Source organism: Salarias fasciatus, chromosome 14 (assembly GCF_902148845.1).
Source record: "Salarias fasciatus chromosome 14, fSalaFa1.1, whole genome shotgun sequence".
NCBI lineage: Eukaryota > Metazoa > Chordata > Actinopteri > Blenniiformes > Blenniidae > Salarias > Salarias fasciatus.
Window position 1 is genome coordinate 34,359,353 of NC_043758.1, and position 23,645 is coordinate 34,382,997.

At 43.7% G+C, this 23,645-nt stretch overlaps 1 protein-coding gene across 1 annotated transcript in view; it reads right to left on the bottom strand.

Annotated features, from left to right (window-relative positions):
- The window catches only part of LOC115400308 (roundabout homolog 2), a 74,449-nt gene that overhangs the window by 28,908 nt on the left and 21,896 nt on the right, over positions 1 to 23,645 (bottom strand). The window contains exons 3-7 of the mRNA XM_030108102.1: positions 14,401 to 14,558; positions 11,827 to 11,947; positions 11,599 to 11,737; positions 7,442 to 7,569; positions 1,604 to 1,728 (exon numbers count right to left, since the gene is read on the bottom strand). Coding sequence (XP_029963962.1) covers positions 1,604 to 1,728; positions 7,442 to 7,569; positions 11,599 to 11,737; positions 11,827 to 11,947; positions 14,401 to 14,558 — 671 coding nt within the window. The remainder of the gene's footprint in view (positions 1 to 1,603; positions 1,729 to 7,441; positions 7,570 to 11,598; positions 11,738 to 11,826; positions 11,948 to 14,400; positions 14,559 to 23,645) is intronic.

The following is a 23,645-nucleotide window of genomic DNA, read 5'->3' on the forward strand; positions in this document are numbered from 1 at the left end:
AAGAATATTTCAGGTTTAATGTGATGAGATTGCAATGATATTCTAATTTATATTTGGCAAAAAATAAAATAAAATAAAATAAAATAAAATAAAATAAAATAAAACCCTGAAAAGCAGGATTTGTTTCAGGTTTTCACAGATTTTGTAAAGGTTTGTGGGTAAATGTCAGCACTGCCACCTCAAGGCGAGGGTGTTCCTGCATGCATGGGTTTCCTTTGGACTCTCCAGGTTAGTCTGAAAGGCCAAAAACACTTGAGGACAATACGTGTCTCCAGACAACCCAGAATGTGAGTGATGTGTGCATCTATACTCTGCAATTGGCCAATCAGACGGAGTCCCGCTGCCTGGATGTCTGCCCACGAAGTACATCTGACTGTCTGAGATTTACATTCTGTGAATAAGAATATAATAATAATAATAATAATAATAAAAACATTGTCCAGTAACAGCTGTTGTAAGTTATTGGCAAGAAAGAGATCAAGGCTTAAAAAAAAAAACTGCTGTTCCGATAAGTCGTTGTTCTATAAGGAAAGGCAAGAAAGACACATGTTTACATATAAATACATTACGTGCCACCAAACACAACCCGTGGAGAACCCGGAGCTGATTGGTTGTTTTTGGGGTCGATGCCCACTGACAGACGTTTTATAGCAATCCCACCCTGTTTTTCTGTAACTGAGACGGATGTGAACAAGGGGGAAGGGATGCATCAATCCATTCAGCCATCCATTTCATTCCTCTAAGAGGCTTAGACTCCAGTAGAGGGACCAAGGTTATAAGGCTACAGATAATCCTCCAAATACAGCAAAAAACCTCTACAAACAGCCAGGCCACGCTTCAACCGCCTCGTAGACTGGAGCTTATTCACAAAAAAAAAAAAAAAAAAAAAAAAAAAAAAAATCTGTAGCTGAACTTCCTGTTTGCTCTCCAACCGTCTTCTGACGCCACATCTGAAGCCTCTCCTCCAAGTCGGCCGTCCCAGCTGCTGCTGAGCAGCGTAGAGTGCATGTGGAAGGAGGGCAGCGTTTGTCTGCGGGTTTGCCCCGGAGTAGCAGTTCCCACACCTGGTGTGCTTCCTGCGTAAGCCCTCGTTCTTTCTCTTCCACTTACTCAACCCTACCCCGAATCCCCGTCGGACTACCGCAGCGGCAAACGGGAGAACGCGTTCCTCGCCAACGCAATGCTGCAATATCTTCCAACACTTTTGTTTCTACTCGTATCTCTCAGCCAAATGCAAATGTGCTGGAAACTCTTGTTCGCCTCTCGCCTGTAAAAAAAAAAATGTGTTGGGAGAGTGTGGGCAACCCAAAAAAAGGTGTCAGAAAAAGCAGGATTAAATCAGACAAAACCTGCTCGTGTTGTGGTGAGTCATTCTCGCCTTTAAAACAAAGAAGGTGTGAAAGTCCACTTAAACAATACAGTATCAGCAAAGTTAACAAAAATCTCCCAACAGCACATAAAAAAAAAGAAAGAACCTGAGGTTTGTTGAGAAGCAAACATGTCCACAGTCCCTCATCCTGTGATTTGCTTCCCTGGATCCTCTGGATGTGTGTGATGCTGCAGGACGGAGGTCTGGAGGAGGGTTCCTGCTCCTGCCTCTTACCTGGCTGCCCTCTTTCTGCCAGAAAATGGCAGGTGGAGGGTTTCCTGTGGTGCCGCACTGGAAGGTGATGCTCCTTCCCTGGGTGGCAATCTGGTCTCGTGGCTTGGCAGCAATCTGAGGCGGCACTGGAGGAGAGAAAAGGGAGCATGTGACCACGCGGCGAAGCTTCTACATGAAAATGCCTGCCTTTTAAATTCCGTCTCTTCACGGCGCGAGCGGCTGATTTTCTGATCTGTTTAATTAACGGTGGGAGAAGTGTTCATTTTCTTCACTTCACTTAACCTCTTGACGCTCGCCAGCATGAATGCGGTCTGTGTGGGTGAACTCTGCCGCCGCTGCATTCTGAACCCATTCTGAATCAAATCTGACATTTGAAAGGATAAAAGCCCACAATTCAAACGGTGTAAACCACTTTGAGACACCAACACCACACAACAGCAGCTCCCTGCTCGGCTGGAAGACTGCACATCCAGCAAGACTGCACTTTCCTGCCTTTTTCTGCTTTCCAGAGGGACAAACGCGCTTGCTGATTCACAGTATGCTCAAAATTAAATTCCACTGTTTGGGGAGGTGCTTTAATATAAACAGAATTATCTCAAAAGAAACAATTCAAAGGCGATCTAGGGATCAGCCTTTTTCCCAGTATGATTTTTCACTTACTTTTACATTTTGGAGATATTTAAACAATACATAAAAATTGGTATCTAACAATTACAAGTAGAGTTATGCTCTATATTTCTTAAGGATGTATTACAAATAATGTTTTGTAGAGTCACAAACCTGAGAAATTCAGGTGCTGAAGCAAAGATTAGTATCTGAGAGTGAGATAAACATAAGGAATGTAGTTTAAGCAAAATATATGGAAGGAGTGGATTGTTCTTCTTACACTTTTAAAGGAGGAATCCTGTGAATAATCACTTCAAGCAAAAAATATTATTTATCTTAAAACAAAGATTTAAAGGCCCACAGTGTCTGACTCTATATCAGGAGTGTCAAACACATTTTATGTCAGGAGCGATATACAAACCAGTTTCATCTGGCGTGGGCTGGACAGGTGAAATGGTGCCTTTAAATCTAAAGTTCAAAGTGTTTCTGTTGTGGCGCACAGCGCACATGATGAGAAGGTCTGTATTTTCACAAAATCAAAGAATGACAGCCACAAATGACTACAGTTTCCACATGAAGCCAATTATGAAGACGCCTTCTGCTGCAAAATACAGGGAAATGTCCAAAACAAGCTGGGGCTGCTGTATTCTGCATGTTTTCACAGACTCACCCCGGCAGCACGGCTTTCAGGCTAAAGCTAGCTTGCTAGCTAGCACGGCAGCATCTCTGCTAGCTCAGCTCGGGCCTCGGTGTTGTGTTCGCAAACTGAAAATGGTTGAAAACTCTATGCTTTCAGCAAGTGTCAGAAATATCTGTTGTTTGAAGTTTGGATTGACTGGATGTTACACTGTTCTGATTTTGTTAAATAAAGGCTAAAGGAAGTCAGTCTGAGGCGTTTTCAGAGACTGAAACTATGTGAAGCTTTATCAACTTTATACTGAGTTTGGAAGTCAAGCGATTCCCAGTCCATGGATGTGACTCTGCTAAAGGGTAATGGAATAAACAGAGTCCAATAAAGATTAGTTTGACAGGAAGGAAGAAAAAACAAAATTAATCTCAGAGGGGTGCATTTAATAGCTCATATAAAACTGTCAAAACGTACGGCTTGAAGTCAAACCCACCATCTAATGTCGCAGCAGAACTGTAAAAAGTCATAAAATGAAAATTCTCTGTTAATTCTTGTGTAAAATGTGTTAGTAACTTCACACCCCTGCTAGTAACCCTGATCTCCATCAATAAATATCTCATTAGCTCCTAACAAGTGAGATTTAAGAGTTGTGTCTTTACCTTCTGAGCTTTTTGATCTATCGCTGCACTTTCGCAGCCCTGTCTCTTTTAATGAGAGAAATCACCTCCGTGTCCTCGCCCAGGAAAAAAAAAAACAAAAAAAAAAAACACTGCAGCACAAGCCAAGCGCCATCTACGATGGCATTTACTCAGTTATTTTTGGAAAAGGTTGAGGCAGAGCTGCCAATTTCCAGCTCGGGTCAGATCATTGCGTTATCCCCATCATCTTCCTCATCATCCTACCCTCCGTAGATTTACACTGACCACTGCCTTCCACCTCCCCGCCTGCCGGATAATTGGCTCTCACTTCCCTCCAAAGCCTCTCCAGCCCGGACTCATCCTCCCTGCAAATCTCCGTACGCGCACGCACGCACCAGCACCGCTCACGTTTCCCTCCAGACCCACGAGATCCCGGGATCTGACTCATCTGTGCCTTAATATTCACACGGAGGGCGCGCTGCCGAACACGTGGCGCTCTTTGATCAGCGTGGAAGCATTGTGACGACGTCTTGGTGGATGTTCTTTCCTTCAGATGCTGAAACGTCTGGAAATAAAGCCGAACCTCTCCGTCAATAAGTCGTGAGACTTCTCCGAAACGTTTTCAAGTTTTGTTTCACCGCTTCAGCTGCTGTCAGGAGCGTCTGTGGTAATTCTCAGTGGTAATTTTGAATCATCATTTTTAATTTGCATAAGAACTATTGAGATATATCTTAGCTGTCTGTCTGCGGCTGACTAGCAGCTGCTGTAAAATAGACCGTCTGAGCGAGAGCATATTTTTCTTGGAGAAGGGCTTTCTTCCCCAATTAGTGAATTACAGATAAAAATGGTGCCTGCAGTGGGAAAGATAATCATTCTCCACAGCCTTGTATGGAATTCATTTCTTATCTGCTGTTTGGAGGAATAATCAGACCAGACCTATATTAGAATACCACATTTAGAGAAGTGTGTGTTTTCACCTGGACAATATGGATCATTTAGTGGAGACGAGGCGCTTCCCTTCAGAACAGTGCTATAACACGGCTGTTATCATTAACGAGTTCAGCTTAAATACACTGAATGAGTTATCTCCTGTGATTTGAATTGTTTGAGAAAGAATAAGAGCATGCATTGAAGTTTGCCTTTTTGATATAATCAAAAATATATGAGAATAAATTGAGAGAGTAACCATATTCTGCTTTTCTACCTAATTCAGTGAAGTGATATTGGTCATAAAATGCTTAATTAAACAGCCATGCCAAACATCAAGGTCATATTCTAACTAAAAATAAGAACAAGCATGGTTCTCCTTGGGGAAATCTGCGTTTTCCTATCAACGGGCAGCTGCATTATGTTGCTCATGGGAATCAAGGATCCTACTCAGATGGTGACCTGTCTGCTGTGGGATTCAACCCTGTGACTTTCTAAGCTCAAATCCACCTCTTTATCCTCTGGACCACCACTGGCCCGTTCTGTAGCTCTGCTTTAGTAAACCGCTGGTTCCTTCCAGTCACAACACTTCATTGATGCATCCACTAAATCAGTAAATCGATACACGACAGATTGATTGTCAATTATAGTCATGTAAGTAAAAGTCAAACAATGCTGCCAGTTCGCCATATATGAGGCACTTTCATGCAAATAACAATAGCAGGAGTATGTAGGGAACTGAAAGAGTGAAGTCAATCTTATACAAGACTCATGAGAAAAGAATTGAAATTAAAGGATTTTTAAAGGCAGAAATTCTGATTTTTTTTTCTCTTAGTTAACTTTAGACCATAAGAATAAGTCACATCTATTCTCCAGTCCCAAGCTATTTTCTCAGATCTCTTCAACTTTTTCTTTCCTGTTGGATATTCAAATTAAAATCCTACAGTGTAGCTTTCTTTTTGGTCGACACATACAGTAGAAATGGAGGTTTTTGGTGGCACTTTAGCGGCATTCTGCTGTCATACTGAGACATCTAGTGGTTTCAGACGGTATATACGAGCATATTTTGATACATAAATCACATGGCGAGCCAAACAACTACGTAAAAATGTTTAAACGATCATAAAAGCTTTGAACATATGACATGGACATGGACATTGGGGGGTTTATGTGCAGAGGTGGATGTTTGAGGTGAGTTTGGTTCTGTTTGTTTAACATGTGGTCTGCCGCTGTCTCCACCAGCTGCACGTCCGTCCTGATCTCCACACGGAGCAGCAGCAGGTCGGGGGGCTCACCGTGGTTAAAAGACAGAAATCAGCCGAGGATGAGGAAACTACAGACAATATCTATGACTTTACAACAATTAAGTCAACAAACAAACAGCTAGGCTACGCTACTCTACAACAACTTGCACCACTGTGACTACATATGCACGTCTGGGGATCCAGAACAGCAAATCGACTCACGAAAGAGTTACTCAGCTACAAGCAGTGGGATTTTTTATTTGAAATTATGACTTCTAATGGCAAATTATTTCATAATTTCCCACTGTTATATTTTCTCTATATCCTTGAAACACTTGGTGAGATTGTATGGAGACAACATTCATTTTCTCACTTCACCTGAAATATGCCCTGATGGTTTTACAGTAATACCACAAGGCGGAGGTGACCTGCAGAACCTACAAAATAATGCTACTTACTCTCTGTGGAGTCTTAGAGATGCTTTATGGGAAATAAAGAATCAAACCGCTTTGGCTTTTTCACCTGTACTAAAGCCAAAGACAGAAAATCTCCACTTCCCGGCATCAACTGGAACACTGTTCAGGTCTCTCAGCTGTTTAAAAGCAAGCACAACCTTTTTAAAAATAACCCTACGCCATGATTCAGAAGGTAAAAGCCCGTGCATGCTCGTCAAAGTGACTGATCGCTGTAATAAATGCAACAGGAGCAGATTAATGCAGGCATGGTTTGAGGTTAAATGTTGAGTAACATCAAGTCAAACAAGACTTCACTTCTCATTGTAATTAAAAGCTTTCCAGCTGCAGTTTGCTCCACTGTAGCTGCAAATGAGAGGAGGATTTACACAGTGTCACATTATCCTGACACACTCCCCTCAACACAGCAGATGTGTGTTTCATACAAGTCTTTAATCTGGAATACATTAAGTCTGCGTGTCTGCAGCTTACTTAACGGCCGACTGCAGCAACAGGCGTGCTGTCAACATGTCAGCACCTAATGGAGGAATTTATTTACACCATTAGTCATTGATTGTTGCTTTTAAAAACCATTAGGGATACCATACAGACAGCAACACGGGCTCTCTTTCTGAATAAATGAGCTTTCTTTTCAGAACTGAATTAGATGGGAAGTGAACTTACGGAGCGGGCCGACTGGAATGATGATAGGGTTTGAAACATGATGGAGAGAGATGGAAAATTAATGAGATGGATGAAACGCTGAGCAACAAAACAAAAAAAGCATAGCATGGAAAAAAAAAAGAGAACACCAGGGGGAAAAAAAAAGAAGGCAGGAGTGAATAGAAAACTGCTCAGCTCGGATTTCATTTACACTGATAAAAGCATTAGTGGATGAAGTCGTCTGAGACTATTTAAACCAAGACACAGCCAGAGTGAAAAAAAAGGGCAGGGAGAGCGAGGCGGGGAGGGAGGAAGGGAGATAAAGAGACAGGAAGAGAGAGGGAGAGTCATGTCTTATTAATACCCAGACTGCTCTCTGGCAGTGAGTTAAAGCACACATCTACCAAACATCTGTCAATGGCGTAATCCATACGGTTTAGCATAAGCTCCCGGCAGCACCGCTGGACAGGGTCCCGCTAAAACACGCCGCTCTGGCCGTCCAGCGAGAACAGGCTTTGTGGGATGCTGCTGCCATGTGACCTCGCTCTACCTTTTATGTGAGCGTTGGCTTGAGACCATTTCTCTTTTCTTTTTTTTTCTTTTTTTTTTTGGTTTGTCTTTATGCATGTCTAAGTATGTCTGCGTGCGCTCATATGCAATATGCATGGCGCGCGCCTCACCGTGGACCTGCAGCATGGCCGAGGCCTCCGTCTTGCCCACGCTGTTCTCAGACGTGCAGGTATACGTCCCTTCATCCTGCTCTTTCACGCGGAACAAACGCAGGCTGTTGCCGTTGCGGATTTCGAACCTGGGAACGAAAACAGAGGAGACAATGAAAGATCTGACGCACGAGCATGGCAAAAAGAAAAAAAAAATCTACATACTAATCTGCAGAGTGGAGGAAAATCAGAGCCAGCAGAACAAGATAATGTCATTTCTTTTCTTGTCAATCAACATGTTGCAAGGAGATTTTTTTTATTTTATTTTTTTTCACCCAATCAGGTGACATTATCTTGAAACAAGTGGAACAAAGCGTCTGATCTTCGATGTTGTCACCAGTTCCAGGGAGATTCTTCAAACACAATCCATTTGATGCAACCGTAACTACTTTTACTCCCAACAAAATAAACATTTTACGTCTTTACAGTGCAAAACAAGATCATTTCAATCACCGAGCACAAACAGACTTCAGGCCGTTCGGCCCGTCTCATCTGTGAAAGGTACACAGCGGAAGAAATGGCTTTAATTCGCTTTATTCTGAGGATCATAAGCAACAGAAGGGAGAGACATTGGAAATACAAGATAAAAGTGAAAGATGAAAGACAGCCATGATAAACAACAATTGCATGACGTTTTCAATTTTTTTTCCAATTATCTGCTCTCAAAGTGGACAAACACACTCTCACACCGCCCTGACTCCGAGGCTCTGGTCAGCCTTTTCAATGCCTGCGTTAAAAGATAAGATCTATAATCAGTGCTCAATATGGAGACGCGCTGGCGCTCACAACACACCTTAAATCTCACTAAAAGATAAACATCCCAAGACAAGATTTCCGCTGCAATCGCCAAGTTTAATTTAAGACTTTTGAAGACATTTTTATTACCGCATAAAATCTAATTTACCATCTGTTTCACGCTCGCAGCAGAAAAGGTGTAATAATTTTTTAGAAGAAGCAGATGCAGAAGATATACATGCACTGATTAAACCACATTTTATCTGTCACCGCCCGGCATAAATTCCATGACAATTCCTCTCAGTAATTAAAGGTTTATAAATGCTTCATACGTGGTTTCAGGCCAGCAGAACAAAGTTAGTTTGAAACTCAGCTTTTGAGGAGAAATAAGTTTTAATTACCTCTCTTCTAGACCTGGTAAGAAGTGGACAATACACGTCATCTGCGGCTTTAAAAATACACTTTTTACAGGATTTGAAGAGAGTCTCAAACTGTGCTTTTTGATGGGTACTTAAACTACTTCAAACCTTTGAGCAACACTAATCATACTCTCATTGTTGCTCAATTAAAATGTAAAAATAACTTATTTGTTTTTTAGGTAACAAGCAAGAAAAGTCAGTTTACTTAAGGTTATGTAAGTTACAAGAGGCTCTTGTTTCTGATTTATGATTTATGTATAATAAGTATATTATACAGTGTATATTATTCCATATGTGCATGTATTTTTTGATGCTTGTATGTCTCCCGTCTCCCACGGTGGTTTGCCGGGACGCAAAATCGAGAATGCTCCAGGAAGGAAGAACGGCCAGCGAAGGACTGACGAAGAAAGAGTGGACGGTGAGACTGGAGCTGAGCTGCTGGAGGACGACCGGCACAAAGAGCCTCGTGTTCCACCAGCAGACGCGTGTTTTCTGTGATTGCTTCTTCGACTTCTCAGCTCCAAACAAATAACATTTGTTAAATAAACATGAAACTAATGCCTGCTGCTAGTTTTTCTTTCTTTCTTTTTTTTTTTTCGTTTCGAGCAGATTGCAGTTCTGTTGAAATCTGACACACACCTTCCAGACACTGTTAATTATACCAATTTACACTTCGGGATGAATTTTGCACGCATAATCAAACAATGCATTCAGTGCGATCTTTTAGGCGGGGCCGGAGTCGCTTGTTTCACCGAGTGCAGCTGCGTATTGACTGCCGGGGCCTTGAGCGGAATCATATCTGTACAGAAACATTCCGGAACGTCACGACGCGTCGCTTCACTTTTGTCCATAAACACTGACATCAAGCACAAAGCCGTAAACAAAAAGGAATTTCAGATGCTTTTACAACACATGAAGCCTCCCTAACTTCAGCAGCAGGGCTTTATGTTGGGCTGCGCAACATTTGTGGGATTATTGTCGATTCAGTTGTAGCAGCCCAGAGATCATGAAAGCATCTTTCATGGTTTTGAAGCCTGGAACGAACGTCCTATGTGTGTTTTCTTTAGATGTCTTTTGTCCGCGATGCATTCATATTTAAAAACACACCAGGACTATTCTGGAAGTGGACCAAGACCCGCCGTTTGAGGGGCGCTCAGTCAGTTTCTTTGGTGTGCGCCCAGGTTTGATGACAGAGCGTTCAAACGAGCCACAGCGGAGGAGCCGTGGCCAGGTTTAGTCCCCTGAACTGAACCTGCAGGGCGTGGACGCTCCGCTGCACACATTTGATGTCAAACTTCATGGTTTTGACAAAACAAGAACGTGTCATTTGTCCATTTTGAGGGATTTTGTCTTTTCTGGTCTTTATTTATGTCTTTATTCTTGTGTTCTAGCATCCTTGTAATATTGTCTCGGTTAGGTTTTAAAGTCATGTTCTGGTTAATCTGTGGCTCGTCTGTAATTTGTATTAACTCGTCTTGTTCCAGTTCTTCTCTTCGTTTAGTCTCATTTCAGCTGACTGTAATGAAGAGAACGTAGTTTGATTTCCTGATGAAGAGAACACTATCGCTCCACTCAACATAAATCACACACCGATACGATGCTTAAAACTGAACAGAGACTGGAGAACCGTCCATCTCTGCTCTACGTCTGACTTCAAGGTGGAAAAAAAATAGTTTTGCAACAAATGAGTGGTGAACGAATGTCTGCTTTTTTTTTATGATCTTGGCTGAACGTACAGGAGAGACTGTTGTTGCTGTTTTGTGCATCATTTCATGCATTTCTAAACCCTCGCCTGTCTGACTTTCCAAATAAACCGTGTGCTTACAACCAGGCCTCGCTCTTCGGAGTCCTTGAAAAACCACATCACAATGCATCTGCATGAATTCATTACAGGGATACAATAAAGCCCATCCATCTTCTGCTTTAGCTCTCAGAGGGAAGCGACGCTGCAGAACCCAGAGGAGCACGGAGAAGACTGGACAGGTCGCCAGTCCACCGCAGGACAAACACCAAGAGACAGACACACACACACACACACACAACAAATGATATTTGTACTATGAAAGCAAACCAGAGAACAGAAAGATCCAACCCAGACTCGAACCCAGACCTCCAACCTTTTCAGTACTTTATGTCCCACCTCTCAACGTTGACTGAATCATAATTTGCAGACACGAGACGGCGTTTTTTAAGAATTTTTTAGATTTTGAGACACTTTGTTTTTGATTTCTATCACATGTAAATTGAAATGATTGTTGCTTGTTGCTTGTAGAATAAGAAACATCGACAATGCGACAATGTTTTCAAGTGAAAACACTAAAGCTTCTTCTTTTTGTTTTGTCCATTTCAGTGACAACGGTCCTTGGAGCCACTGAAAACGCATCTTTCTGAAAACGCTCCATTTCTGTGGGAACACAACTTTTTGAAAACGCCGTTCCTGCACATGCAGTGAGTTATTCTGCACGTACATGCTCAGCAGACGGACTCGACCCCCAGTCCAAATCCTCCTGGACTTGGTCCAACATGAAAACTGTATTTTTTCACCGTTTCTGGCGTTTTCATGTAAAATCAAAATTGGATTTTTTTCAAAACATTGCTGTATGAACACAAAACTTTTCAGAAAATTGAATTTTCATTGTTGTGCATATGGTGCCCATTCGGCATGTGATCCAATTCAACCATTTATTTACTCTAAGTTTGGAAAATGTTTCAAAAGCAATAATTCATAAGTCATAATTTGAATGTAATTACTGAATGGGCTTAACTAAAAGTGCATTACAGTGAGTTTAAACGACGCAGGACGATTCAGCCCACTAATGAATCCTCTTTGGTTCTTTCCATTAATGTATTTATATTAGTAGACTAATAAAAAGCCATGAATTAATGAGCAGTTACTCTGCATGTGTTTTCTGGGTCACGGGCGCTGAAAGCTCTCAGTCAGCCCGTTCACCGGTCCCGCCTCACCTCCCGCGGGGCAGCTCGCCCTCCTCTCGCCGCCAGCGCACGGTCGGAGCGGGATCCCCGTGGACTTCGCACAGGAAGTCCACCGTCTCTTCCTCCATGACCACCTGGTTGACCGGCCGCCGCACCAACACGGGCCGCTCTGCGGACGAAGCAGGAGAACAGGCTCGGACTGCGCGTGGAGATTCACGCTCCTCCGGCGCCATCGGCTCGTAGGGACGCTCTGCTTACCGTACACCACCAGCTCCGCGGGATCGCTGTCCCGCTCGCCGACCATATTAGTGCCCACACAAACATACATGCCAGCGTCGCTCTTCCTGGTGTGAGAGATCATCAGTTTGCCCCCACGCATCTGAGAAACAGCACGACGACAGCACGATTAATCCCAAGCATGTCCTGAATAAAGACGCCAAATGGACAGAGCCCACTGCTGTCTCAGGCTTTCATGCAAAACAGCACATTTGGAAAACGTTCTGTTATAAAACATTAATCCTCCGCATCTGAAGCACCATATGAGCTATTGTGAAGAGGTGGCGCATTCTGCATGTAACTGTGATGTTTTGGCCGCATAATCTTACAGTTTGATTTATGCAAAGATGGTAGTGAATGTTTCAATCTTTAAAATGAAGGAAAAACCTGTATTTTTCTCCCACTGGCTGACAGAAACAACTTGATGATCAGGACAAACCTTTTGCATTAAACGGAGGTCAAACTATGCAAAACCACAACAACGTCATCTGTCAGCTTTTGACATCCCATATTCACAACAACACAGTCATACTTCATTTGGCTTCTTAATCCTCTTCTGTCTCGTCCTGTTTTCTCGTCCTCATCTCAACTAATCTGCATAAAATGCAAAAATAAAGTTTGATTGATTGATTTCGGCTGTGTCCAGATGTTGCCTTTTATACGCTTGAGAACAAAAGCGGTGAAGTGACAGCAGATTCAAAGGCATGTTTTGGTCTGGAGCGTCCTGACAAGTCTGCATTCAGATCCATTGAAACTATTGTCTGTTCGAATTGGTTTCTCTCCCACTTTACGTCACGGACTTCTGCTGAATGTTGCAACATTTATAGATCCCCGAAAAACAAGCAGAGAGAGATTCTATGGTGCATTTATAAACACGATTCTGCTTTTGTTTAGCGAAACAGCCAGAATAAAAATAATATTGCACATAGTTTGAATATTTTATTGAAATCCAGTGTGAAGTCCCTCCATGTAAAGCTGCGGTGAGAGTAGTTTTCATGTTTGATTGCAGCTGACTGAAGCATGGCAGTGAGTGCATTGTGCTTCACTGTGGACTATTTTCAGCTGTGTGTTCATACACATTTAATGCACTGGTAAGTATTTACATCAGCAAGGTGCGTGTGGGCTGCAGGCGCAGAATAATAATAATAAGACATTATTTATTAGTAGCTTTGGTTCTCTGTTGGCTTTGAAGATTTCACGTTTACTGTCGATGGGAAAGGCGCAGGAAAAAATGGGCGGAATTGAAACCAGCCGACATGAGAGGTGAGGCTGGTCCCGGAGGGGACGGCGTGGTTTCACCGCATCGCTGCAACGTGCAGGAATCAATTGAATGAAAATCTGCAAGACATCTGATTTCAGTCGGCTCAGGAGTCACCTGGCAGACTTCTCTGAACCTTTAAGAAAATTCTGTATAAATGAACATTTCGCTTTCCGTTATATTTTATGAGCATACCATACGGTTTTTCAAAAGTGGCATAATTTCCTGGCTAATGAAGGCAAAACAGTCAGAATTGTTAAAAACAGATTAAATAGATCAAACTACACAAAAAATAATAAGTCAGGAAAACCAGCTAAATTGATAAAATCACAAAAAAATGGCAAAAAGATTAAAATTGCTAATAAACACATTTTATAGCTATTAGGGAATGCGCAATAGATATAAATAACTACAATCACTAAAATAGCCAACATGCATAAAATCAGAGAAAATGAGAAAAGTCGATGAAAAAATAAATGAAAAATTGGTTAAATTGGCTACAAAAGCAAAAAAGAAGACACAATAAAAAAATGAAATTGTACCTATGAAACATTACAAATAACAGGTTAGTCTTCAGTATGTAAAGCAATTTCTTTTTGATACATATATATGCTTTAATTTCAGATATTTAACACCTAAATATTATATCGTAAATATAACGGTAGCAGACTCCTGGTCTATTTTTAGGGTAGTAAATTAATATTTGGAAGTTTATTGCTCAGGCTGCATCAGAAGAGGATCTCGGGAGAAATCGAACATGCCAGTGATTCGATCCGCTGAGAGAGCAGTCGAAATGTGTTCACCGTAAGAGTTTGCTAACTCTTGTTTGAGCTCTTTAATTCACTCGCCGCGAGTTCCTCTAAACTGAACTGGACCACAGACGTTCAGCCAGTTCTGAATGATGATGCTATTTCATTTGTCTCCATGTTGTGATTTCCACACAAAATTCTGAAGGGACTCCAGATGACGAGAACCAGCTGAACAAACTGAGATCCACCCTCCAAACCCCAGAACCCAAAGCTAAGCTCGCTCATGCACATACCTGGCTAATCAAACACGAGCAATAACCTGGCTCTGGACAGTCAGCCATTTTTAACTGACTGGATACGTTTGGAATTCTTGGCTGCAAAATCATCAGAAAATGTGCAACGGTTGAAGTGTTTGTGTGACTTGATCCCAACGTGAGTCCAGCTGTCAACATCAGGCCGTTTCTCAATATGTGTGTGTGTGTGTGTGTGTGTGTGTGTGTGTGTGGTGGTGTGTTCTGTGTCCATCGGTTCATCCGATCGATCACTCACGGAGATGCGCTCGTCCTTGGTGCTGACGCGCACGTTGTTGCGCTTCCAGGACACGGCGGGCTCCGGGTGTCCGCGCGGCGGCACGCACTCCAGCACGGCGGGCTCGCCGGCGGCCACCACCACGTCGCTCGGCGCCTGCCGGAAGTCATCTCTCAGGACTGAGGAGGAAAACACAAAGGAATGTAATTAGGTTCACAGGCCCGGCCTGTCTGGTGCGTTTAAAACAAAGTGTGGAGATCAGAGCGTCAGATCGGCGAGGGGAGCGCAGTTTGTCCTGGATATGATTCGCTCTGCTCCTTCCGTGAGGCAGCTTTCTGCTGAGGGTGGGCTGGAAACCGGCTTATTGAGAGCGAGTCGATGATTGTGTTTGCGTGTGCGTGGCTGCTCAAATCCCCAGAAATGTCCTTGTTACAGTGTGCTCGGTTTTAATGTTTTCCCCAGCTCTGCTGTCTCTCCTGTCGGAGCAGATGAATAATGCACATCTCTCAGTCCAACATGGAGTAAACAAATAACAGCGCATTCATAATTTAGGCGACGTGTGAGGGAGAGAAAAAAAAAATGGCCTCCCGCATTAATGAACGCGTGGTGTGTCTGATTCACGCCGCGGCGCCGACTCGGGCAGAATCGGCGCCGCGCCGCGCCGCGCCGCGCCGGCCGGCCCTGAACAGAGCTCCGGCCGCCCGGCGGACGCCGGCGCCACAAGAAGCTCGACGCGGCGACCTTTGATATCTTCTAATCTTCGGCTGTGACTGACAGATGAAAGCGGCGGAGTGAGCCCGGCCTCTCAGGACGCCTCCCATACAGCGAAAACCCCACACTCCACTGTCAACAGGCTCATGTTTCCACACACACACACACACGCAAAAAAGGGTTAAAATCATGACATTGGATCACATCCGCTGAACTTTTTTTCCCCTCTACTGAAATATACTGTTCCAGCTCAATCAATCAGTAGAGTTTTCCTTTACATTTTCATGAATATTTAAGCATCTCTCACGGATAAAAAGATGAAAGATCCTCTGCTTTTCTGCCAATCTACAATCTGTGCCAGCGAGCTGAGCATTAACCCCACTTTCACCCCTCTCAACCTGCGTTCCAGAGTGTTCAGAGGGCGGCGTCCGCTTCTGCTCGTTCCAGAACCCAACATTTCTGAGAACAGAGAGAGTTCAGACACTCTCCCCGATGTTCAACACGTTACTCACACACATTAGAGGGTAACAGTGCATCATCTTGTGGACAGTTACATTAGAAATACGCTCACCAATCTGAATTTAATGGCCCCGTGTTTGTATCTGGCACACAGTGAGGGAGCGCTTGGCGCTCTCGTCTCGCATTGAGAACATCCTCGATTGGAGGAGGCTTTATGTGCAGAGGTCACATGTTAACAATGGCGGTGGATCTTCTCCGGTTTCCTCCCACAGATGTGTTTGAGGTCAATTGGCAGCTCAGAAATTGCCAGAGACGTGCCTCAGTCTTTGTGTTCCACGGCTGTATGGAAGGAAACATACAGGCGAACTCATTTAAAAAAGATCTCAGAGCATTGTTTTTTCTTGAAAAGATGTCGCTACACCCTCCGGTATTTACCTCAAGTCCAGATATTGTTAGCTGCAAATGTTTACACGGATTATTTTCTCATTGTAAAGATGTCAACACTGCAACAATAACCACTATATAGATGGCGAGGAAAAACCACGTCAGCTAAAGAAAGAAACAATAATATAATGAAAGGTTCTTTTCAAACCTCTCAGCAGCATCCTTCATAATGCAAGGTAAATATCACAACAGGCGAATACGAAAGAGAGAAACAAATAATGGAGATCGCAGACAAAAATGTGAAAGCTGAGCGAAGTGGCAGTGACAGAGGGGAGGGGGGATTATGAGGGGTAAGCCTGTCTGAAGAGGGGGGCTTTAAGACATGTTTTCAAGGTAAGCAGTGAAGTTAATGTCCGGATGTGTGTGTGTGTGTGTGTGTGTGTGTGTGTGTGTGTGTGTGTGTGTGTGTGTGTGTGTGTGTGTGTGTGTGTGTGTGTGTGTGTGTGTGCCGTGTCTTCGCCAAAGCCTGCTAACAGAAGAGATAAAAGGTTTCAAGCCCACGGTGGACAGATGGGCTGATAGAGCAGAGATCATGACGAAATGAGGGAACACCGCCAGACACTGTGAGGATATTTACATATTTCACAACACAAAGTTAACCACTTCTTCCTTTATTAAGAACATTCAACTCTGCGGAAAAAAAAAAAGCATTTTTTTTCATGTGAGCTTGTGTCTGATCATTTGGACAATTAAAACAAAAAAAGTCACTTTAACAAGTTTCTCCTTCCAAATGAAACGCAGCAGCCTGCACGTTGCCTCAGGTGAAAACGAGCTGCAACAAGTCAAACAACACACTTTTTATGCAGCAGATGAGGTGATATAAATATTTCAATGCATTAAAGGCAATAATAAAATGTCTTTAAACACGTTACAAGTAAGAAAAAAAAACTACTAAATAATTAAAGAATTTGGATTTATTTTTGAAAAAAAGTGCAAAAGTGCAAAAGTTCAAATCCACCGTCCATCTACTGTCTCATGTGTGATATTGACGAAACACCTGCCTCTGCACCAGTAAATACTACAAACTGTTGTAATCTCACTTAGTCTCTGGTGACATCTCTGTAATCCGCCCTAAATCGACTTGCACTTCTTACTTTCCCAGCCAATTACTCTGAGTAAACAAGTAAATCTGTGGCACATTATTAATCCACTGATTAACCTCACAGGTCCGTGTCGATATGTCGAACTCGGCCTTTAAACGCAGCGTCTCTATTCAGATCCAGCGGGTCTGAGCGACGCCTCGCTGCATAAAACCTCTGAATCTCATCTTTCACACTTGTTTGAAAGGCATAGATGCAAACTAAGACGTATACACTCTGACAGTCGGTGAATATGTGTCTGGATAGGTTTCCCATCTGTAACTCAATCCGTGATTACACTGAAGCTTTTTGAAACGGAGGACAAGTTTGCCCTCTTTACTGAGTGGTTCAGCTGAGACGAGCGCTCCTAACCTCCCTGACATTATTAAAGCGATACTTCAACATTTTGGCAAATTGGCCCATTTAGCGCAATTCATTAGTCATTTCGAACAGTATACTTACTTTTTTTTGTGAGGGCGAGCTGTTGTTTATTCAGAGGTGAGTCGGGGAAGGTTTTCCGGACGGACGCAATGGAAGTGGACGGTATTTTGGTTCCCCCTCGTCAAACTCATCAAATACACAATCCAACAACCCCAAAACACTTTGGTGGGCAAATTATAATCCGCACATTCACTACGCTGTGGAACACCAACAAATAAAATTGTAGCGTTACGACACTAGAGCAAATACTGGGACCTACTTTTTCTTTTGAAATCACTACGCCCAGACAAGTAGTTCCGTCTTAGCAATCTTCGCATAAACAACTCAATCTGGTAATTTTGCATTAATATTTCACAGCGTAGTGAATGTGCGGATTATAATTTGCCCACCAAAGTGTTTTGGGTTTGTTGGATTGTGTATTTGATGAGTTTGACGAGGGGGAACCAAAATACCGTCCACTTCCATTGTGTCCGTCCGGAAAACCTTCCCCGACTCACCTCTGAATAAACAACAGCTCGCCCTCACAAAAAAAGGTAAGTATGCTGTTCGAAATGACTAATGAATTGCGCTAAATGGGCCAATTTGCCAAAATGTTGAAGTATCGCTTTAAGTTTCTCATTACGCCGTGGTGATATTTCAATGATTATTCACAGTCAGTGTAATGCGTCTCGGAGAAGGTGGCGGCGTGTCGACGGAGCATCATCTGCATTTCCCACGGAGAGCAGAACGACATCCGCGCAAAATACCACAGCTAAGGAGGCTGTGCAGGAGTAATAGCAAAGACATGGGCGGACTATAGCCAATCAAGGCGCTCACACTCCTCCCAGAGGTCTGTTCACCAAATCACCCGGACCCTGTTCACTTGGCTGCCTGCTTCAAATGCTGTGCAAAGCTGAGGGGCTAATTGAAAGCACTGCATTATTTTTAGACCGCGGTCTGCGAGGCCTGGTTATACGGGCGCGCAGAGACCTTTGTTTCACTGCCATGGTGACTGAAGTGAAAAAGTTATGGGCAGGGAGCTAATCCCTGAACTGCACACACTCGCACACACACAACCCACACACACACACACACACACACACACACACACACACACACACACACACACACACACACACACCTTTAGCATTTGAATCCGGGAGTCCCCGGGCACACGCTCTCTGAAAAGTGGGACATTTGAGGGTTGAAACACATGCCAGAGAGCAGAATATATTTCTGACACCACTACCCCCAAACACACTGCAGCACGAGCAGAATGTTCTTTGAAGCTGTGTTGGAGTTAATGTGATCCTTCCCCTTCTCTGACTTAAAAGCCCGCCAAGCCAAACACACTTTCCCACGGATGTCTGTACACGACGCCGATCCGACCTCAGGAACAGAGACCAGCTCACCCCCCCCCCCAGGGGCCCACGTCCCCGACTTCACTTCTCAGATATAATACGACCGCTGCTGCCAAATCATCTCCTGAACCGGGCAGTGACGGCGCCGCGCTCGGACAGGCAGCGCGGCGGCTGCAGGCCAGCGAAGATCTGACCCTTAAATCCTCATTTTCCCAAAAGCGCTTTAACAATGCCAGAGCGGGCCGAGAGGACTCCAGGCGGTTTCATCAACATCATCATCATTATCATTTTTATTATTATTGTTTCAGGCACTATTGCAAAAGCGCCCATTCATTTTAAAGATTTTAATATTTCAGGGATGTACAGATTACGAGATTAAATCTCCTCCAGAATATTCATCACTTGATTTTTAAGTGATCTTTATCTGTGTGATATAGTGTTGGGTGGAGGAAGCTTAGCACAGCAGAAAGGCCATCTGTTAGCGCATTTGGAAAAATGAACATTGACTGAAAAAAGAGATTAATCACGTGAAAAAGGCCCGGCATTGCGCTTTGCGCTTCACTTTTGCATAAACAGCTCGCACACAGTTTAAATACAACAACCTGAGGGGGAAAAAAACAAAACTCCGCCGAGAGTGGAACAGGAGGTGACAGTGGGTGTGAGAGGCAGACACAGCCGGCGGCGCTGGGCGGACAGCAGTGTGAGCGGACACGCCGGACTCTGTGTTTTCTTCATGGCTGACAGGTAAGAGGGCAAACGGAAAGGTTAAAGGCCGGCGGCGGAGCACGTTTCCGAGCGGCCGGGACAAGTCGCTGCCTCGGCTCCGACTGTCCTTTTATTTTCGAGAGCAGTAAACCTGTTAGGGGGGGGTGGTCTAATCCCATTGTCCTGATACTGCCCTGTCATAGCTAATGGAGCTTTTGCCTACAGAGAAGAGAGATCGCTTTAATCCACCCATTGTCTGATTGTGTTGATGGGGGATGAGAAGGCTCTCCAGGGCAAACGGCTTTTATGAAAAAGCCCCTGTCATAAATTCCTCCACTTTCCACCACTGCAATGATGTTTCAATTACAAGCAGACACTGAGACAACATTTCGCAGCATGAGGGAGTCTTGACAGCTCCTATAGCAGCGCTGCAAATACAGGCTGGAATTTATCTTTCATGGACCCAAATAGTGATGGGAGAGCCCCATCCATCAGGGGCAACGTCTACCTGCAGCCCGCGAAGAGAGAATATAAAGCAGAAGAAGCCCAGAAACAGGCTTCAGCCACAACTTTGATTCCTTTTTAATCCCTCATCAGGAGTAAGAGGAACATCTGGCTCTAAAGCCTGTTAAGCAAGTTTTATTTTTTATTTGTCCTACTTTATTCTAATCCTGCTGCGCCATGTGATCGTCTCCGCGCTAGCAAAGACAGACACACACATTCATGGTTGTGAAGCAGACGCTACTACCGTTTTCCCTCCTTTGTTCCCTTTTGATACCAAAAACCTTCAGTTTGGAAGACTAGAGGATGCGATTTCTGTCAACTTCCACCGTCTCGTTATTCAGTTTTTTTTTTTTAAAGTCAGTCGAGTCAGCCGGTTACTGGTAGCCCACAGTAAAAAAACAAAACAAAAAAAAAAAAAGGACAGAATAATGACTGCTGCTGGCATATCTGAGCAACACAAGTACCTCACCACAAAGAGAGAGCAACAACAACCACACAGGAAAACATAACTGATGGACCTCGGGGTGCACGAATGCATCGAAGCATGAGAAAAACATTACTTAAACTGCAGATGTGCGGCGAATTGGGACGGCCCGCTCCGGACAAAGGAGTCTAATCTGAGTTCCTGAATCATTTTGAGGAATTCCGTTTCGCCGAACACCTCCTGACGCAGACGTGAAGTCAGCGTTCATTAAAAGCTCCTGAAGACTGCGGCGTTTAAGTTTACTGATGCTGCACTGAACTGCAAGATTCCATATGTTTAATGTCATGTTGATGGCAGATGGACAGCGGTTTACAACATGCAATCAAACTGTTGCATCCTCCAGCATGCAATAAACCGACAAAGCTGAAAGGTAGAACAAATAGGACAGAGTGTGAGTCAATCTCACTACAGATGGATGGATGGATGGGTGGGTGGATACATGGAAATAAAGCATCTATAACAGATAATGAAGATGTAAAGTGTAGGATAAGAATAGAAAAACAGAAAACTATTACTGAGTCCCGTTCAGCACACTGTAGCGCTCCAAAGCTGGATCCTAGAAATCAGATGAAAAAAATGCGGAAAAGGGAATTTCCTCAATGGGATTAAAAAAAGTGTGACTAGTTTAGTTTGTTGTTATCAATATGTAATGACAACAGAATCCTGTATGGACCCCTTCAGGAGGTAAACAAGTGAAGCAAACCAAGGATGGAGTCAATGTTCTGCTAGTGTTTATGTGCTGGGAAAAAGTAGGTAAGGAAACTACAGGAGAGTGAGGATGTGGAGCACGACAGCACCTCAAGATGAACCTGAAAACAAGTAGTACCTTGGTAACCAGCTCGCAGTGGGAAAACCGATCTGTTTAACTGATGGCCGTCCTTGAACCCCTCTCTAAAGATCAGACCACGATCAAAGACAAAACCATGGCTGACTAAAATCATAAGTAGCTGGGACTGACCCTTCACAGGGTAAGCTGCTCAAAAAATGAATGAATGCTGACTAAAATCTCATCATTTATGACTGTTACCGCTCTAGTTTCTCCACGAGTAAAGTTGTATTCTTGTTATTTCTCACATCAATTCCTGTAGCAGATATTAGCATTTATGTACTTCAAGTGTCTCCACTGTTCGCTGTCACTCTGAAATGCATTGATTTGATGGCACAGTATCGTCTGCACAGAAACAGAAGGTTGATACGGAGATTTGGCTAAGAGTATGTAACACAAAGAAACTGCACAAAACTTCAGTTTGACTAAAGTTGTGGGTTAATCAACACAACTCTTACTGAAGAGCATTGTTCATGTTAGTCGAACTGCACTTGAAAGAAGATCACAAAGAAGACGACCTAAAAAAAAAAACACGCAGGCTGTGAGTCCACTTTTAATAACATGCTGTATTAATCCTCGACGCTTAATCACTGCCACAGAATGAGTATGATCACATTAATCCAATTAAGATAAGGGATGTGGTGTTCAAACATCACACATTTTGGAAAAAACATGGCAGAAATGAGATGATTAATGCTGCTAAAGCGTCGGAGTCCTGTGGAAACAATAAGAATGTCTGTGTGTCAGGATGTGGGTCTCTCTGCCACCCGGACACTTTCACCTGCCACACGAGCCCTCGAAGCACTTTTCTTTCCAGGGTTATTTCCACATTGGGTGGTCTGTGGTGCTTTCTGTGTTTCTGCTGACACTGGACACAGGTTTGCCCCCAACTTACACACTTCACAGTGTGTTTACAACCCCGACGTTCAAACCAAGACGAAAAAAGAAGGAAAAAAACAGAAAGAAAGCATACTATGATCTGAAGTATCCAGGGGAAATGCATACACACCGAGGATTCATGTTGCTAAAGAATGCATCAAGTGGTCAGGGCACGCAGTATTACAGAAGCTTTCCCTTTTGTTTGACTTTCTCTCTCTCTTTCTTGAAGTGGCCCTCACACCCCACTGTTGTTTGACAATGCACAGCAGACGCAGACCATTAATCTGAGTGTGGCTCACAGTTAAAGGTCGGAAGAAATAAGGAAATAAATAAAAGTTCCAACCGGTTTGTCAGTGAAAGACTATATGAGCAAGAAACTTCAAATTGATTTTAATCTTTAAGGACGAACTCGTAGTTATACAAGAGGGCAACAATGTTACACGCCTTTAATTTAATGCTGTAAAAAAGGTCAGCTAGATGATAATTATTGTGGTGCTGAGCTGAAAAGTTCACCACAACTCGGAGGGAGGACGGCGCTTCACGAAACAAAGTTAGTTGAAACTAAAGAGTCTGCCGCGATCACGATGCTGTGCAGCTCAGTGGAAGAAAGAAAAAAACAATTTATTCAATGATTTCTGGCTGAAGCACTGGGCACGGCACGCTGATGATGAAAGCCTTCGTCATGCCGTCCAACACATTATGCCTCATCGGCTGGCGATAAACCAGTCATTAATGTGGCTGAAACCAGGTTAGTGTCTCCACAGCCCAACAGATGCATGGGTATTAAATACTGCTCGGTGGGAGTTTAAATCTCTCCCTCCTCCCACCTGTTGTTCCTCTGACTCCTACCTCACACACACACACACACACACACACACACACACAAACACACACACACACACACACACATTTCTGCAAGACCACCAGCTTAAAAACCGGCCTCTCATTAACCCCCCCCCCCCCCCCCCCCCCCCCCCCCCGCCAGAGCTAATTGGGTCAGTATTTACCCCACAGTCAGCACAACCCCGCAGACATGGAGGGGAGTGGGGGGGCTTTAAGACCACCACCATGCTGCCATTTGCCCTGCTGCAGCTGCAGGCGGCCAGATTACAACAAAACGGGCATTTATTAATACCGTTAGTCACTCGGTGCCCGCAGGTGAATCACGCCTTCTCCGGCATAACTGAGTGATCTGCAGCCGCACACAGATAAACGTCATTATCAGCTGTTTACAAAGAGGCAGCAGGACCGTGTATAGAATTTATATATTATATATACGCTTCCAGTAGCGTGGATATCTGCATTAGCTGTAAGTCCTTATGGTTCCAAATATATAATACATCTGATGCTTCTGTCCCTATTTTTGGACATGAGCTCGAGATGAGGTCGACCAA